At 41.9% G+C, this 18,765-nt stretch overlaps 1 protein-coding gene across 1 annotated transcript in view; it reads right to left on the reverse strand.

Annotated features, from left to right (window-relative positions):
- stard9 (StAR-related lipid transfer (START) domain containing 9) overlaps window positions 1-18,765 on the reverse strand; it is a 383,628-nt gene that overhangs the window by 108,968 nt on the left and 255,895 nt on the right. The window contains exons 22-23 of the mRNA XM_059649369.1: window positions 11,242-11,462; window positions 5,922-6,453 (exon numbers count right to left, since the gene is read on the reverse strand). Of these exons, the coding sequence (XP_059505352.1) occupies window positions 5,922-6,453; window positions 11,242-11,462 (753 nt within the window). The remainder of the gene's footprint in view (window positions 1-5,921; window positions 6,454-11,241; window positions 11,463-18,765) is intronic.

Raw genomic sequence — 18,765 nt, forward strand, 5'->3', positions numbered from 1 at the left:
GTTTCCTGCCCATCTGTCCTATGTATTATTTCTCACAGTTGCTGCATGTATATATCACGCTTGTCCTGCTCATTACAGGTATGGGGTCTTTTGTCTTTGAGAGTAATTGGCAAAGTGTGGCTGTTGGTTTGTGTGCTATGCTTATTACAAGAGGTTGTAGGAGTCTTGTAGTCGGTTCTGATATGTTTCTAATGTACAATAGTTGTGTTGGGGCATACAGTGTTTTCTTGATTTTGTTTGTTTGCCAGGCATCGGTGGACGAAGCTGTTAGGATAACCATTATTTGCAAATGGTAAAGAAAGCATGTGACGTTCTTGCTTTTATTGGTTGGGAATTGAGTACAAGAGTCAGGATGTCATGTTGCAGTTTTATAATACTTTGGTTAGGCCACATTTAGAGTATCACATTCAATACAGGTCACCACATTACAGGAAGGATGTGGAGGCTTTAGAGAGGATGCAGAAGAGGTTTACCAAGATGCTGCCTGGATTAGAGGCAATGAGCTATAAGTAGAGGCTAGAAAAACTCAGGTAGTTTTCTCTTGAGCAGCAGAGATTGAGGAGAGACTTGATAGAAGTTTATAAAATTTTCAGACATAGATAGAGTTGAAGGTCAGAATTCTTTTTCTGGAGTTGAAATGTCAAATACTACAGAATGTCTAACACTATTTATGGTGCGGGTGTGGGTGAAGTACAAAGGTGACATAAGGGGAAATTTGTTTACACAGAGCATAGGAGGATTCTGGAATGTGCTGCGAGGGGTGGTGGTGGAGGCAAATATGATAAGGCCATTAAAGGGACATTTAGGTCAGCACACGAATATGCAAGGAATGGAGAACTATGGACCAAGGGCAGGCAGAAGAGATTAATTTAATTTGGTGTCACGTTTGGCACAACATCATGGGCCAAAGGGCCCATTCCTATGCTCTAACAAACAGTGTCCAGAACACCAAGGCAGCAGCGTTGAGGACCAACTTTGAGACTTTGAGTTTTGCTCAAGGGAGGACAGAGAGAACATATGATTGATTAGATTAGATTAGATTCCCTACAGTGTGGAAACAGGCCCTTTGGCCCAATAAGTCCACACCGCCCCTTGCAGCATCCCACCCAGACCCATCCCCCTATAGCCCACACACCCCTGAACACTACAGGCAATTTAGCATGGCCAATCCATCTAGCCTGCACATCTTTGAACAGATATTAAAAAATCCAAATTCTGTTCTGTTGCAGAAAAGGCAAGCAATGGGCAAGTGCAGAAACCACAGAACTAGGAAAGATACTTATTGGCAAATTTTCTCATAAGTAATCTTTGTCAGTCCTCTTTGAATCACGATATGTAATTTCTTGTTATTATGTTGATTTCTTTATCCCTAATGACATGTAATAAACTAACCTTTACCCTGTTTAAACAGAAGCTGGTCTGCTGTGAAATTATTACAAATTTAAAAAGGCTGCATGAGCTATATTAATCTGGAGTTCACTGACCATGAAACGGACATACCTGGTGATTTTGACATCATGAGCTACTGAAAATGGATTCAACAATTTCTAAGATATTGGCTGCAATCAATTACGGACAGCACGATTGTGAAGGATGTGAAGGCATTTGAGACAGTGTAAAAAGAATTCATAAGAACACTTCCAGGAATGAGAAACTTCAGTTAGCCAGATAGGTCAGAGAAGTTAAGACTGTGCTACTTATGAGAGAGAAGGTTGAGAGGAAATTTGATAGATTCAAAATCATGGCGAGTCTGGAGAAAATTGATAGGGTTAAGCTATTGCCTTTCATGGCTCTGATCAGGAATCAGTTTATACAGATCTAAGGTAAATCACAAAATCTTTCAAAGTGTTTTTTAAGAGTCGTTCCTCTGGATTAGAAAATTGTACTCATCACTCTTGCTTTTTAAGAAGAGGAGCACCAGGTAATTACAGAGCAGTTAACCTAAAACCTGTGGTGGGGAAATTGTTAGACTCTTTCATCAAGTTAACTGAACACTTGAAAATTTTCAGTTTATCAGGGAGAGCCAGTATGGATGAAGATTCATGAATTCATTGTCAAGTTGTACCTTTCAAACCTCACTGCATTGTTTTCAAGAGGTGACTAAGGTAGTAGAGAGGGAAATGTTAATGCTTTGTGTTTATATGGACTTCCAGAAGGCATTTGATAAAGTCCCACATAAGAGACTGTTAAGTAAGACAGAAGCCTACAGAATTGAGGGCAAATTACTGATATGGATGGGAAACTGGTTGAGTGGCAGGCAACAGAAAGTAGGGATAATGAGTAGATTTTCAATTTAGCAGTTATGTGACTAGTGGCTTCCCAAAATAATCGATGTTAGGGCCTTAATTATTCACCTCATTTATTAATAACTTGGATAATTGCATAGAAAGAGATTATATTCAAACTTGTTGATAACACCAAGTTCGGAAACATTGTAGACAGTGTAAAAGTACAATTAGATAGTATAAAATTACACAGGGATACTGACACACTAGGTGAATCGGCAAAACTGCAGCAGATGAAGTTCAATGTAAGACAGTGTGAGATTGCCCATTTTAGACCAAAAAAGGGTAAATCAAGGTACTTTCTAGATGGTATGCAATGAAATACATTGTATGTCCAAAGAAACTTGAGGATTAAGGTGCATTTATATTTAAAATGTTACGAACAGGTGCAGAAAGTAATAAAGGAAGCTAATGGAATGTTGGCCTTTATAGCTAGGACTGGAGTATAAGGATGCAGAAGTTATGCCACAGTTATACAAAACCCGGATGGACTCCATTGGAGTACTGGGAACTGATCTGGGCATCACATCTTAGAACGGACATATTGGCCCTGGAGGGTGTACAATGTAGATGTACAAGAATGTTACCTGGACTTTAGTGGTTAGTTTATGAGGAGAGATTATAAAAACTGTCTTCTTTCCTCTAGAATTTAAAAGGTTAAGGGATAATGTGATCCAAGTCTTCAAAATATTAACAGGAAAGGGCAGGGTAAGTAAAGAAATTTCCACTGGCTGGGAATTCTAAAACTTGTCAGCACAATCTGAGAATTAGGGCCAGCCCATTCGGGAGAGATGTTAGGAAGTACTTCTGCAGACAAAGGGTGGTCGAGGTGTGGAATTCTCTTCTACAAATGACAGTGGATGCTGGATCAGTTGTTAGTTTTAAAATTGAGATAGATACATTTTTGTGAATCAAAGGCATTACCGGATTTCAGCCAAAAGCTGGTGTTAGACCACAGATCTGCCATGATCTCAGTAATGGCAGTACAGACTGGAGGGGCTGAATGGCCTATTCCTGTTCCTATGAATTGGTGACTTTAAAAAAAATTACTTCCACGCAATGAGTGCTTAGGACCTGGAATACGCGTGCTGATGCGATGGTGAAGGCAGGTTCAATCAAGGCTTTCAAAAAGAATTGTATTATTATCTGAAAGGGAACAATGTGCAGGACCTCGGGCAGAAGGAGGGTGCAGTAGGTAAGTTGCTCTTTCAGCAAGCCAACACATGTATGACAGATTGAATGGCCACCTGCATTTGACCTATTCTATACATCAGTAACCAAATCAAGTGTCAGGTTCCCAGAATCAAATATAAAACTCCAAGTCATCTCCTGCTGCTTTACATGAACTCATCCTCACTTACTATTTTCTGGAGCTGGTAGTAAATATTTTCTTAGCACTCAGCATGTCAAAAATCTTGAATAATAGGGAATACCTCAATAAGAACATCTCAAACCACTTTCTTCTGGTTCAAACTGTTAGATCCTTTCCCTTCTCTAACTTTCAGTTTTTTTGAAGACAGCACCATGTAATTACCACACAAAAAACATGCTTTCTCAACCTGCAATTTTATTCACTAGCCTAAAGATTACAGCCAGACTTTCAAAAGTGAAATCACAGAGGGATATTGACAGACTAGGTGAATCTGTGTCATCTTGATGCAAAGGGTGAACCAGCCATCAGAACCTACCCTTCCACCACAAAACTCTCCGAATCAAGTAGAAGAACGAATCAGGAGCAGCAGATTGAGGAATGAATTGGGAGTAGAAGATGCAGGATTGCTGACACAGTAGATTTGAGTGAACTGTGTATTAAACGTAGAAGAATTACTCAGCAAGAGAAAGGTATGGCTCTTCTAGAAGAATTCCCTGCTATTTTTCCAAAATATTGCTACGGATTTGATCACATCCATTAGGCAGGGCAGACAAGGATTGATTTAATATCTCATTCATGACAAAAGGCAATGCTCCTGATAATCAGCATCCCTCAGTAATGTAGCACAACATCAGCTTAGTTTAGATTAGATTAGATTCCCTACAGTGTAGAAACAGGCCCTTTGGCCCAACAAGTCCACACCGCCCCTTGAAGCATCCCACCCAGACCCATCCCCCTATAACCAACACACCCCTGAACACCATGGGCAATTTAGCATGGCCAATCTGCCTAGCCTGCACATCTTTGGACTGTGGGAGGAAACCGGAGCACCCGGAGGAAATCCGAGGCTGGAATCGAACCCGCGTCCCTGGTGCTGTGAGGCTACAGTGCTTAACCACTGAGCCACCGTGCCGCCCCAAGTTCATAGTTCATACACTTAAGTTTCCGGAGCCTGCCACCACTAATATATGAGGTTGTAGACTTGCTCGCTGATCCAGTGTGTTTGGTTGCAGATGTTTCGTCACCCTGCTAGTAACATTGTCAGTACGCCTCCGATGAAGCGTTGGTGTTCTTTACCGTTTGTTATCTATACGCCTTGCTTTGCTGGGAAGGATGGTATTATTTCCGGTTCTGTTTCCTAGACATAATGGTAGAACGTAAGAACAACAGGGAACTCCAGACTACAGTATACAGAAAGGCCACACATACGGACCAGATACTTAATTACTCCAACAATCCAACACCCATAACTGCATAAGGACATTTTCCAAATAAGCCACAACACACTGCAGCAACCTGGAATTGTGCAAAGCAGAACAGGAGCACTTACATGGAATTTTTAGAAGGAACGGATACCCAAAAAGCATAATCTGCCATATCTGCGTGACAGGCCACAACAGGACGACACAACACGGCCAGACACACTAGTCACCCTACCGTACATCAGAGACATATCAAAGATGACCACAAGCCCACTTAGATCCCTAGGCATCAGGGTAACCCACAAACCAACAACCAGTCTGCGACAGCTACTGATGAATGTAGAGGGTTCCATACCCACAACCAATAAAACTAATGTAATATACAAAATACAATGCAAGGGTGTGAAAAACAATACATAGGCCAAACTGGAAGAAAACTGACAATAAGGATACACGAACTAGCCACCAAGAGACACGACCAATTCTCACTGGTCTCAATACACATGAACAACAGAAGACACGAATTAGACTGGGACAACACATCCATAATAGCCAAATAGAGACATGCCAGGGAATTTCTGGAGGCCTGGCATTCGAACAGAAACACAGTCAACAAACACATTGAACTAGGCCCGATATACAAACCACTGAAAAACAGAACCGGAAGTAATGCCAACCACCTCAGCAGACTGAGACATAACAACAAGCGAGACAGAACACCAAAGCTTCACCGGAGAGGCACTGACAATGTTAGCTAGTAGGGTGACAAAATATCTGCAATCAAACAAAACTGGCTCGATGAGCATGTCTACAACCTCATCCACAACCTAAGCCATAAATCTTCTCAAAAACTTTAAACCACTAATCAATGATAGACACCTTGATTTCACAAGCTGAACTATTCGGCATTAAATGTTTTTCACTTTTTAACTTTGATTTATAAGTACAAAAGATGCATATCTTATTCTAAAATTTGAAAGGGCTCTCCAACTGTTACCCCCAGTTAAGTGTTTAGCAACCTACATGAATTGCAAACAAGCTCATTTCTGGACAAGTACATACCTGTAAAGTGGGACATACTGTGGGTATAGGCGTGATACCAGGTCATTTGAATCGGAATGCCTCCTGGCTAGTAAATGACCAGGTGGTGATTGTTTTGTTGCTGGTAATGAGTATGGAGGGAATGATTTGTTCCATTTGATCAGTTTCGGTTTTGGACTGGTTTGTGAAGTGTTCATTTTGTCCAGGGTTGGCTGCTTAAGTTGATCCTTGCTGAGAAAACTTGCAGCCTCCAGGTGTTGCAGGTTGGTTTTGGCTTCCAAAAGTTTGTGCTTCCCGGCAATTCTCTCCAGCTGGTATTTGACCCTCTTCTTGCTGATATTTTGTTCGGCCTTCTTCAGTGAGAGTTTTTGAAGCAGTTCCAGCTGCACCAGCCGCTTCCTATCTTGCTCGAGTGAAGAAATCTCCTCATTTTGAAGGGTGATTTGTACCCCGCACTCAGTGAATGATGCGATCTCTGTTTGTATCCCCAGCTCTTGGCGGTGTTGCGCCAGGGACTCCAAGCGCCTCTCTTCATCTGCTAGACTTTGCTGGTCTGGGAAAAGAAAAGGAACAGATTGCTGTTAACATGGCTAAAAACAAACTAGTGCAGATTGCAGAGGTGAATCTAAAGAGAAAGGGAAGAACACAGAATGCTGGAATTACTCAGCAGGCCAGACAACAACTGGAGAACGAGAAACAGAGTCAACAGTAAAGTGAACACAGTAGTGAGGATGCTGGAAACCTAAAACAAGAACAAGTGCTGGAGAAACTCAGCAGGATTTGGCAGCACACAGTCCTGGAGATGTACAGCATGGAAACAGACCCTTCAGTCCAACTGGTCCTTGCCAACCACATGTCCTAAATAAAGCCAGGCCTATTTGCCAGCATTTGGCTCATATCTCTTTAAACCCTTCCTATTCATGCACTCATCCAGATGACTGTTACATGTTGTAACTGTACCAGCCTCCAACACCTCTCTGGATTCTCGTTCCATACATGGACCAGTCTCTGTGTGAAAAAGATGTTCCTAAAGTCCCTTTTATATCTTCCAACTTTCACCGTAAACCTATGTCATTTAGTTTAGGCCTCCCCTGCCCTGTGGAAAAGGCATTGGCTATTCACCCTATCCATGCTCCTCGAAATTTTATGAATTTCTAGTAGGTCATCCCTCTGCCCACAACACTCCAGGGAAAATAGCCCCAGCCTATTCAGCCTCTCCCTATAGTTCAAACCCTGAAACTCTAACTACATTCCTTAACCACAACCCTAGCTCCCAAAGCCTTTTATTCCTATATAAAGAGCAAGAGGGTAACTAGAGAAAGGATTGGCCCACTTAAGGACAAAGAAGGAAAGTTATGCGTTGAGTCATAGAAAATGGGTGACATTCTTAATGAGTACTTTGCATCAGTAGTCACCAAGGAGAGGGACATGATGGATGCTGAGATTAGGGATAGATGTTTGATTACTCTAGGTCAAGCTGGCATAAGGAGGGAGGAAGTGTTGGGTATCCTAAAAGGCATTAAGGTGGACAAGTCCCCAGGTTCAGATGGGATCGATCCCAGGTTATTGATGGAAGCGAGCAAGGAAATAGCTGGGGCCTTAACAGATATCTTTGCAGCATCCTTGAACACGGGTGAGGAGCCGGAGGACTGGAGAATTGCTAATGTTGTCTCCTTGTTTAAGAAGGGTATCAGGGATAATCCAGGTAATTATCGACCGGTGAACCTGATGTCAATGGTAGGGAAGCTGCTGGAAAAGATACTGACGGATAGGATCCATTCCTATTTGGAAGAAAATGGGCTTATCAGTGATAGACAACATAGTTTTGTGCAGGGACAGTCATGTCTTACCAACTTAGTAGAATTCTTTGAGGACATGACAAAGTTGATTGATGAGGGAAAGGCTGTAGATGTCATATACATGGATTCCAGTATGGCATTTGATAAGGTTCCCCATGGCAGCCTGATGGAGAAAGTGAAGTCGCATGGAGTCCAGGGTGTGCCAGCTAGATGGATAAAAAAAACTGGCTAGGCTACAGAAGACAAAGAGTAGTAGTGAAAGGGGGTTTCTCAAATTGGAGGCCCATGACCAGTGGTGTTCCACAGGGATCTGTGCTGGGACCACTGCTGTTTGTGATGTACGTAAATGATTTGGAGGAAGGACTAAGTGGTCTGATTAGCAAGTTTGCAGATGACACGAAGATTGGTGGAGTAGCAGATAGTGAAGGGGACTGTCAGAGATTACAGTAGAATATAGATAGATTGGAGAGTTGGGCAGATAAATGGCTGATGGAGTTCCATCCGGGCAAATGCAAGGTGATGCATTTTGGAAGATCTAATTCAAGAACAAACTATACAGTAAATGGAAAAGTCCTGAGGAAAATTGATGTACAGAGAGATCTGGGTGTTCAGGTCCATTGTTCCCTAAAGGTGGCAATACAGGTCAACAGAGTGGTCAAGAAGGCATACGGTATGCTTTCCTTCATCGGACGGGGTACTAAGTACGAGAGTTGGCAGGTCATGTTACAATTGTATAAGACTTTGGTTCGGCCACATTTACAGTACTACGTACAGTTCTGGTCACTACATTACCAAAAGGATGTGGATGCTTTGGAGAGGGTGCAGAGGACGTTCACCAGGATGTTGCCTGGTATGGAGTGCACTAGCTATGAAGAGAGGTTGAGTAGATTAGGATTATTTTCATTAGAAAGATTGAGATTGAGGGGAGACCTGATTGAGGTCTATAACATCACGAAACATATAAACAAGGTGTATAGCAAGCTTTTTCCCAGAGTGGGGGACTCAATTACTAGGGGTCATGAGCTCAAAGCGAGAGGAGGAAAGTTTAAGGGAGATATGCGTGGAAAATTCTTTACGCAGAGGGTGGTGGGTGCCTGGAATGCATTGCCAGCTGAGGTGGTAGACGCAGACATGACAGTGTCTTTTAAGATCTGGACAGGTACATGGATGGGCAAGGAGCAAAGGGATACAGACCCTTGGAAAATAGATGACAGGTTTAGACAGAGGCTCTCGATCGGTGCAGGCTTGGAGGGCCGAAGAGCCTGTTCCTGTGCTGTAATTTTCTTTGTTCTTTGTACATTCTTGTAAATCTTTTTTGAACCCTTTCAAGTTTAATAACATCTTTTCTATACCAATGAGACCAGAATTGAACACAGCATTCCAAAAGTGCCCTAACCAATATCCTGTACAACTGCAACATGACCTCCCAACTCCAATAATGAATGCACCGACCGATAAAGGCAAGAGTACCAAACATCATCTTCACTACCCTGTCTACCTGCAACTCCACTTTCAAGGAACTATGAACCTGCATTCGAAGGTCTCCTTGTTTGGCAACACTCCCCTGGACCTTACCATTAGTCCTCCCTAGTTTGCCTTACTAAAATGCAGCATCAACAGAGAGAAAACAGAATCAATACTTCAAGTCCAATGACCCATCCAGGAGTGAAAGAGAGCAACAGCAACAGACAACAAGAGAGGCCTAACAGTTTCAATCCACCACCACCAGGCCAGTCCTCCACCAGGCTGACCTCGTCCACACTTGGAACAACTTGTCCTTTAACTCCTCTCACTTATGACAGGTCAAAGGGGTGGCCATGAGTGCCTGCATAGATCCCAGTTATGGCTGTCTATGGGCACTTGGAACATTCCTTGTTTCAATCCTACTCCAGCCCCCACTCTCTACTCTTCTCTGGTTCATCAACGACGTCTTAGAGTCAAAGAGTAATACAGCATGGAAAAAGGCCCTTCAGCCCAAAGTGGTCCATATTGACTATGGTGGCTATTCAGCTAGCTCCTGTTTGTTCCTGTTAGTTCCTGTCAGCTAGTTTGTACCTATGCAAATTTTTAAACATGTTGCTATTGTACCTGTCTCAACCACTTCCTCAAACAGCCCATTCGATATATACACCACTCTGTGTGAAGAAGTTGTCCTTCAGATCCTTCCTAAATCTTTCCCCTCTCACCTTAAATCTATGCCATCTAGTTTTCAATTCCCCATCCCTGGGAAAAAGACTATATACATTCATCCCATCTATGCCCCTCATGATTTTACACACCTCAATAAGGTCACCTCTCATTCTCCTACATTCCAAGGAATGATGTCCTATCCTGGCCAACTTCTCCCAATAACTCAGGCCTACTAGTCCTGGTAACATCCTTGTAAACATTCTTTGCACACTTTCCAGTTATACGTCTTTCCTATAAAATGGTGACCAAAACTATACCCAATAAATCAGTGCTGCTCAGCCTGCTGTGTTCATCCAGCTTCACATCGCATTATCTCTATTTCCTTCCTTGTCTGGAATTGGAAACATTTATGAATTTTGCTTCTAGTTTCACCTTCACCTGGTCCATGGCTGACTTTCCAGTTCCATTCCTTGATATCTCTGTTGCCATTTCTAGTGACAGACTAGCCACCAATATCCACTACAAACCCACTGTCTCCCACGGTTATCTGAACTTCACACTTTGTTTTCTGTAACGATTTCATTCCATTCTCCCAGTTTCACTGTCTCTGTTTACCTCCTCCTCCTCACAACTCAAGGCTCCAGACACACTGTCCAGGTGAAGCAATGATCTACCTGCATTTCATTGAATCTAGTCTGTTGGAATCACTGCTGACAATGCGGTTTCATGTACACTGGGGAAAAGGAAACATGCAGTGGGTGAGCACTTTGTCAAATACCTTCGCTCTACCCATAAAAATGACCCAGTTGCCTGCCATTTCAACACTATATTCCCATGCTAATATTTCTGTTTCAGGCCTTCTTCAGAGAAGAAGGGTCTAGACCCAAAGCGTCACCTTTCCTACTTCTCCGATTCTGCTTGGCTTGCTGTGTTCATCCAGCTCTACACCTTGTTATACCAGGTTCACCAGCATAGGCAGTTTCTACTATCTCTATTACCATGATCAATTCAGTTTCTACAAAATATTTTCATTTATTTGCCTTTATCTTATCTCTGGTACAGGTGCAGAAAGAAATAAACTTCCCCATTTTGATCAATAGGTTCTGGTGTTGTTTGGGATGTATGCAGAAAATCACTGTGTTCCATCTTTATAGCTGTGAGCCATCGTAAAGTATGCAAAGTAAACCAGCTGCAGCTCTCTACAGGTGCTGATATTTATATTAAAAACTTTTTCAGACATTCCAGAAACCAGCTTTCTTGGGTGACACAACATATCAAAGAAAAGTGCAGTGTTTGTGTTACATTACACATAACATTTTGTTTGCTTGCTGGTACACACACTTTCTCCCTACTGAATGTCCTTTCACTACTGAGAGTGAATCATCTTCAAAAAAAAGCTTGCGTCTACATACTTTTCTCAATTTGTTGTTTGAGCTGCTCCTGATCGTGTTCGAGCTCTTGTTCTGCCTGTGACTGGACTGCTTGGATGTGTCTTCTTAGTTCCTCAACGTAGCATTGCTGCTGCTGTATCTGCCCTTGGTAAAAAGCTTCCAAAGCCTTTAGCTTTTGTTTGTATTCTTCGTGTTCCTGCTGTTTGTTTTGGTATCTCTCCCGGAGTTCTACTAGTTGCCTCCTGAGGATAAACAACAGCGAGTGAAATGTTATGCAATGCATGAACTTGAAGTTCACTGAACATTTCTTCTGAAATAGCAAAAAAGGGCACTGTTCACATTGTAGGGGTGGACTAATTTCAGATATAGTATTCCTGGACAACACTTCTCAAATCTATTATCTCTACAAACTGAAAGGGCAGTGGCAGCAGTCACACACAATCCTAACTTGGCTATATAACGTCATATCTTTACTGTCTCTGGGTTAAATTGCTGAATGTCTTGAGCTAACATACTTGTGGAAGCACCTTCACTGTATGGCCTGTAGACGATCAAGAAGGTGCCTTTTAAGGGCAAAAAATAAATGGGCAATTGTTGCTGGCTGTGGAAATTCATTTTATTCTCACACTGTACAAGCTGGTACAGTTCAGGTGCAGAAAATAGGAAACCTAGTCAGAAAGTGGCAGACTTTGTGGTAACCAACTCTTGAAAGTTAACATGCAGCAAAAGGAAGTCCTTTTACCACCACATTTTCAGCTCCTTCAAATCATCAGTTGATTTATAAATTCAATATAAAATCAATCATGACCAAGCAACCTGACCGCAGCTGCCTGAACTTGTATTAATCTGTTTGCCAAACTTGAATTTTAAACAAAAAGTTCTTTCCCTCATCACCTCACCAATCTATTCTTTCATCACTTGATTGATCGGTACACTGCTGATTTCTCACAGACCATCCGGTAAGTTACCTAGCAACAAAGAAGCTTGCAGCTAGTGAAAAAGAAACCTGCTTGGCTGCATAGGAACTTGGATACAATAGCACAAACCACTCAGTGATTCTGCAAGATGCTTTAAATGGACCTCAAACTACAGCGTGCACTGTATTCAAGCTAACAGCATTCAAAAACATCACACTTTTGGTACTAAATTCAAAGCCATAAGCACACTAATTTGGTACATTTGCTATTAGTCCAATATCAAACTTAGTCATGGCATCTCTGGTGCAGTTTGCAAGATCTCTTGTATTAGTAATATTGCCAGTGTTGGTGTAGCTTCACAAGTTAAAGACTATCAAGTGGAATTTAGCCAGGAACAGGAATACACTACAATAAACATGTCATCAAAAAACAAGTCTGATGTTGAAACTAAAAAAGCACTAAATCTCAAAATCGTAAGGTTGAACAGCTCCATGTAAACTTGTTTACAGAATGTTAAAAGTATATGTTATATCACATTGTATTGATTCCTTCATATAGTTACAGCTGAAAATTTAATGTAGACCATGTATCTTTTTAACACATTAAATATTAAATTCAGACAGTAAACACACAATCAAAAACGCACACTCCAATGTGTACTTGCAGTTGTTGATCTTACAGTAACTCCCCAGTTAACACACTGTCCTCAAAGAATGAATGGTCTCGGTCCAAAATGCCTTTTTGACGATGTCCGACTGCTGTTGTGAACATCCCTGAAGTTGAAGTCTTAATGGAAGATTTAAGAATACTATTTTGAACATGAACTTGCTGGTACAGTGAGTTAGTGTCCAATTTTCTGTGCCAACAGGCTACTGTAACTATGGCAACAAGTCGTTTGAATGAGTGTCTTCCCAATTAACCTTCATTGAAAGACAGTTTATAACCAAAAGCCTTGTGTGTTATTAGCATCTATGACCAGCAAAATGATACATTTAGTATTAAGAAATTAGAACTAAACTAGCTGCTTGTAGCATACAGAGTACACTATTTGATAGAATAACAACTATTGTAGATAACATTCTTCTATTCAGTATATCACTGAAACACAAACAAAACCCCAAATTATTCTATTGTAAAATAAAAATGCAATGATGCAGAAATACACAACAGGTTAGTCTACAACATAGGGGAAAAAAAGAGAAGTCAGTGGATGTTTCAGGTTTGAAGATGGTTCCCAACAGTTTAAAGATCCAAAACAATAACCAACTTCTGTTCTCCACAAATTGTCCGTCTTTGTTGCTTTATCTTTTGGATTCCTGTATTGATTCAACATTTTGGGTCTCATACTGTGTCAACTCTGACTCTAGCGTCTGCAGATCTTGCTATCTCTTAATCCTAGGACTACCTTAGTTTGCAACTAGGGAAATCATGAAACTTCCCACCTCTCTATAACATAATGAGTAACACAGATCAATGTGCGCTCAAGTTTGAACCAAAGACTTTGTCACATTGACTAATAGCTGAGGCAATATGATCAGTACTGTAGAGGCTCTTGTGGTCAAGTGGTAATGTCCCTACCTCTGATCTAGGAGACCTGGGTTCAAGCCCAACCTGCTCCCAAGGTGTGTAATAACATCTCTAGACAGGATATCTAGGATCACGACTAGATTGACTTAAGGAACCTTTGCTTTTGGCAAGAGAAAATGTTACTTGCCTTCACACTCTCAACTGCTATATAGAAAGGCAGAGTTAGGAACAATAGGAACAACAGGAACAGGAGCAAGTCATTTAGTCCATCGAGCCTGCCCTGCCATTTAATACAATCAAGACTGGAGAAAACTTCAATGTCTTTCACCCACCCCATCCACATAACCTGTTCACCGTTGTAATCAGAAATACATAAATCTCTACCTTAAACATACTCAAAAGACTGAACTTCCACAGCTCTCCATGGTAGAGAGTTGCAAAGGTTCACAACCTTTGTATTTTACATAGCCTCTTCAACCACTTCAGAATCATGCTTTACAACCAATTAAATACTTCAGTGAAGTGTAGTCACTGCTACAATTTATGAAGCATGGCAATGAATTTGTACGAAGAATAGTGTTTAGGCTAATGACTGCACAATCTATTTCACCAGTGTTAGACAATTATACCATGGAGAGATCTCTTACTGTGCTATGAAAAATGGCCATGGCAATTCCTGAAAGGTGTCCAAGGGGACAGATGAGACCTTCACTTAACAGCTCATCTAAAGAGAGGGTCCGGTTAGTGATGCAACAGCATGGGTCCACCATGAAGTACTCTCCTTCTCAACCTCTCCTTTCACCTGGGTCTTGGGTTGAATCACCACCAGTCATTTCTCTAATGAGAAAGCAACCCTATGATCTGTTAAGACTCTAGTACTTTATTTTTAAAACAGGGCAAATCTGGCAGTGCAGCACTCCATTAGTACTGCTGTAAGCTTCAGCTTTTAATCTCTGTATTAGCACTTAAAGCCACAATCTGTGGACTCAGGTGAATGCACAATTCCAAAGAAGGGAAGGCATTTCTTCTCTCAGAGGGTTTGTGAAGTCCTTGCCACAGAGAGCTGTGGGGACCACAGTCCTTGTGTATATTCAGTGCTAAGAGAGAATCTTGATCAGTGGGAGAATCAAAGGTTGCATGGGAAAAGGCTGGAAAGTGGAAGTGAATGTTGGATCAACCATGATCCTATTGAATGGCAAAGCAAGCCTGAGGGGCTGAATAGCCTACTCCTGTTCTTATTTCTTTTGGTCTTACATAGCATTCAACGTTTCCTTATTATTTTCTTGGTGTCTCAGATCAAATGTTGACATTTTCAACTAAAAATATTATAAATTCACCTGCATTTGAATACTTGTGTAGAAGACTGCCAGGGAAAACATTGCTATAAAAGGACCATTTCATGTATTCCAGATCACCCAAGCATGAAAACTTGAACCCACATTTCTAGAACTTTAATTTGTTTAATGCTTTAAATGCCCTAAAAAAAAATTAATGGTACTGAAACTTATGACTGTGATGAAAATCAGCAAGTCATAAGTGGCATTGAGATTTGCCTGAATACATCACAAAATTAGAGAAAGGTTACAGTTTGGAAGGAGGCCACTCAGCCCACTGTGTCGTCTCTAGCTCTTCAATGAACATTATTACCTACAAGCAATTTGCTGCATTTTCCCCATACATAACCAGTTTTAAGGGCGGCATGATGGCTCAGTGGTTAGCACTGCAGCCTCACAGCGCCAGGGACCCGGGTTCGATTCTGGCCTCGGGCGACTGTCTGTGCGGAGTTTGCACATTCTCCCCATGTCTGTGTGGGTTTCCTCCGGGTGCTCCAGTTTCCTTCCACAGTCCAAAGATGTGCAGGCCAGGTGGATTGGCCATGCTAAATTACCTGTAATGTTCAGGCGTGTGTGGGTTTTAGGGGGATGGGTGTGGGTGGGATGATTCAAGGGGTGGTGTGGACTTATTGGGCCGAAGGGTCTGCTTCTACACTGTAGGGAATCTAATCTACTGCCAAATCAAGTTTCTGAACTGCACTGTTTCTTTTCTCATCTTTCTTTGATGCCCTAACATCATTTATCAGAAGATAATTAACACTAAAATAAAATTACTGATTTAAGGTTATTCCCGATCTATTCAAACTCATGTTTAAAACAACGCACGTAAAGGTCTTCCAATCTTAAATTTGAATTTTATTTTCTCTATATCAAATCGCAGAACTGCCCTGTTAGAAAATCATCAACATGCATCATAAAGACACATGCAAGTTTCTCTTGCACCTGCAGAATACAGCTGGACATGATTTCAGCTGAATATTAACAACAGCAAGCTGGATCCAACTGAGAAATGCCAAATCCTTGATGTGCATAAATACACTTAATTTCCACAGGTTTCTTCAACATCATCATGCTTTCAATGTTTTGAAACATCTTGCTTTGTGATTTTCACCCGGGAAAAATGGAGCTATTTTATTAATCAACCTGTATACACAAACACATGGCTGAGAGACCGAAGAAAATTTTGAACAACACTTCTTTTGGGGGTTGTGTAATCTAACATCTGGATCAACAAATCTATCTTCAAAATCTTGAGCCACTAGCCTCTCTTTAACCTTTTATGACTCATTGGCAAGCGCTTTTTCTATACAGATCCATTTAAAAGATAAGGCCGGCTCTCATTAATCTGACACTTAAGAGTAGAAACTAAACTCCTTCCAACCATCCAATTCTTTTTGTTCTGGTTTTCTTGCGCCATGAGAGCTGCCAAAAATGATTGCTTTCCTAGGAGATTTGAAGCCTCAAGCATTTGATCCAAAAGTGTGACACCTCTGTAGACTCTAACTTCAGTTAGGCCCAGGAGCCTGTTGTTGTTTGACACTTTAAAAAAAAATTCATGTGATATTAGCATCACTGACTGGGCCAGTATTATTTCCGATCCCCAAGTGCCCTTTGAGAAGGTGATGGCGAGCTTGAACTGCTGCAGTCCATGTGCTGTACGTAGACCCACAATGCCCTTAGAGAGGGAATTCCAGGATTTTAACCTGGCGACAATGAAGGAATGGCAACATATTTCCAAGTCAGGATGGTGAGTGGCTTGGAGGGGAACTCACAGGGGCTGGTGTTCTCATATATCTGCTTCCCTTGTCCTTCTAGATCGAAGTGGTACTGGTTTGGAAAGTACTATCTAAAGATCCTTGTGAATTTCCACAATGCATCTCGTAGTTGATGGGAGATAATGGGAACTGCAGATGCTGGAGAATCCAAGATAACAAAGTGTGAAGCTGGATGAATACAGCAGGCCAAGCAGCATCTCAGATGCACAAATGCTGACGTTTCCGGCCAAGACCCTTCATCTGATGAAGGATCCAGGCCCAAAACGTCAGCGTTTGTGCTCCTGAGATGCTGCTTGGCCTGCTGCGTTCATCCAGCTTCACACTTTGTTATCTTGTAGATGATGGTCATTGCTGCTACTGAGTATTGGTGGAAGAGAGAGTGGATCCTTGCAGATGTGGCACCAATCAAATGGACTGCTTTGTCCTGGATGGTGTCAAGAATGTTGTTGGAGCCGCACCTATCCAGGCAAGACAGGACTATTCTATCACACTCCTGACCTGTGCCTTGTAGATGATGAATAGGCTTCAGGACATCCGGAGGTGAGTTACGTGCCGCTGAATTCCTAGCCTTTGCCCTGCTCTTTTATATGGCAAGTCCACTTGAATTTCTGGGTCAATGGTAACCCCCAAGATGTTGACAGTGGGGAATTCAGTGATGGTTATGCCACTGAATGTGAAGGGGTTGATGGTTAGATTCTACCTTGCTGGAGATGGTCATTGCCTGACATTTGGGGTGCAAGCGTTACTTGCCACTTGTCAGTCCAATTCTGGATATTATCCAGATCTTGCTGAATTTGAACATGGACTGTTTCAGCATGCCCAATTCTGACCTAATGATGGAGGGAAGATCAGTGATGAAACAGCCTAGGACATTACTCTGAGGAACTCCTGCAGAGATGCCCTGGGGCTGAGGTAACTAACCTCCAGCAACCACAACCAGCTACCTATGCACCAAGTTTAGCACAGTACAAGTGAATTAGGAAATACCAGATTGAAGAATCGTCCCCAACACAAAGTGTCTGCTAAGGCCTCCACAGTTGCCTGTGACGTCATCATCTGTGAAAGTCATCAGTCCTGCCAGGGCACAGCGATGTTATCAAAATGCAGTGTGTAATGGCAGCAGGTCCTGTGAATGCGCAAATCAGGAGACATGGTCCTGCAACAGCTCTCGCACATGTACAGCCCCATAAAACAACTGTGGAATGAAAAATAAACATGGCTGAGAGAAGAGCAGGACTGCCAGCTCAAGTTTCCAGGATACAGAAGCCACAGGCGTGAGGAAAGAAGGGAAATAAGTGGGGATGTTTTGGATTGCAAATATATTACCAGAGAGTGGTGATTGCAGGCTTAAAGCTCATTAAGATGGATAAATCCCTTGGGCCTGATCAAGTCCATCCTTGGATATGTGTGGGAGGCTAGGGGAGAATTGCAGAAGCCCTTACAGAGATTTTTGCTTCATCTTCAGCCATTGGTGCAGTTCCAGAAGACTGGAGGATGGCTACTGTTGTTCCATTGTTTAAGAAAGATAGCAAAGACAAGCCAGGGAACCACAGGCCAGTAAATTTGACATCAGTGGTGGGCAAGTTATTGAAGGGGATACTGAGGGGCAGGATCAATCAACATTTGGATAATCAAAGTCTGATTAGGGATAGTCAACATGAATTTGTGTGCAGGAAGTCATGACTGACAAATGTTTTGGAGCTTTTCGAAGTGGTAACCAAGAGGATAAATGAGGATAGGGCACTGGATGTTTCCTATATTAGTAAGGTCTTTCAGAAGGCTCCACACTGCAAGTTAGACATGAAGGTTAGGTCGCACGGGATCCAGGAAGAACTATTTAATTGGATTCAAAACTGGCTCGATGGTAGGAAGCAGAGGGTAATGGCTGAAGGTTGTTTCTCAGACTGGAGGCCTGTGACTAGTGGTGTGCCACAGAGGTCAATGATGAGACTTTTGTTATTTTTTACTTACATAAATAATCTGAATGTGAAT

The sequence above is a fragment of the Stegostoma tigrinum genome, chromosome 10, assembly GCF_030684315.1.
Source record: "Stegostoma tigrinum isolate sSteTig4 chromosome 10, sSteTig4.hap1, whole genome shotgun sequence".
NCBI classification, from domain to species: Eukaryota; Metazoa; Chordata; class Chondrichthyes; order Orectolobiformes; family Stegostomatidae; genus Stegostoma; species Stegostoma tigrinum.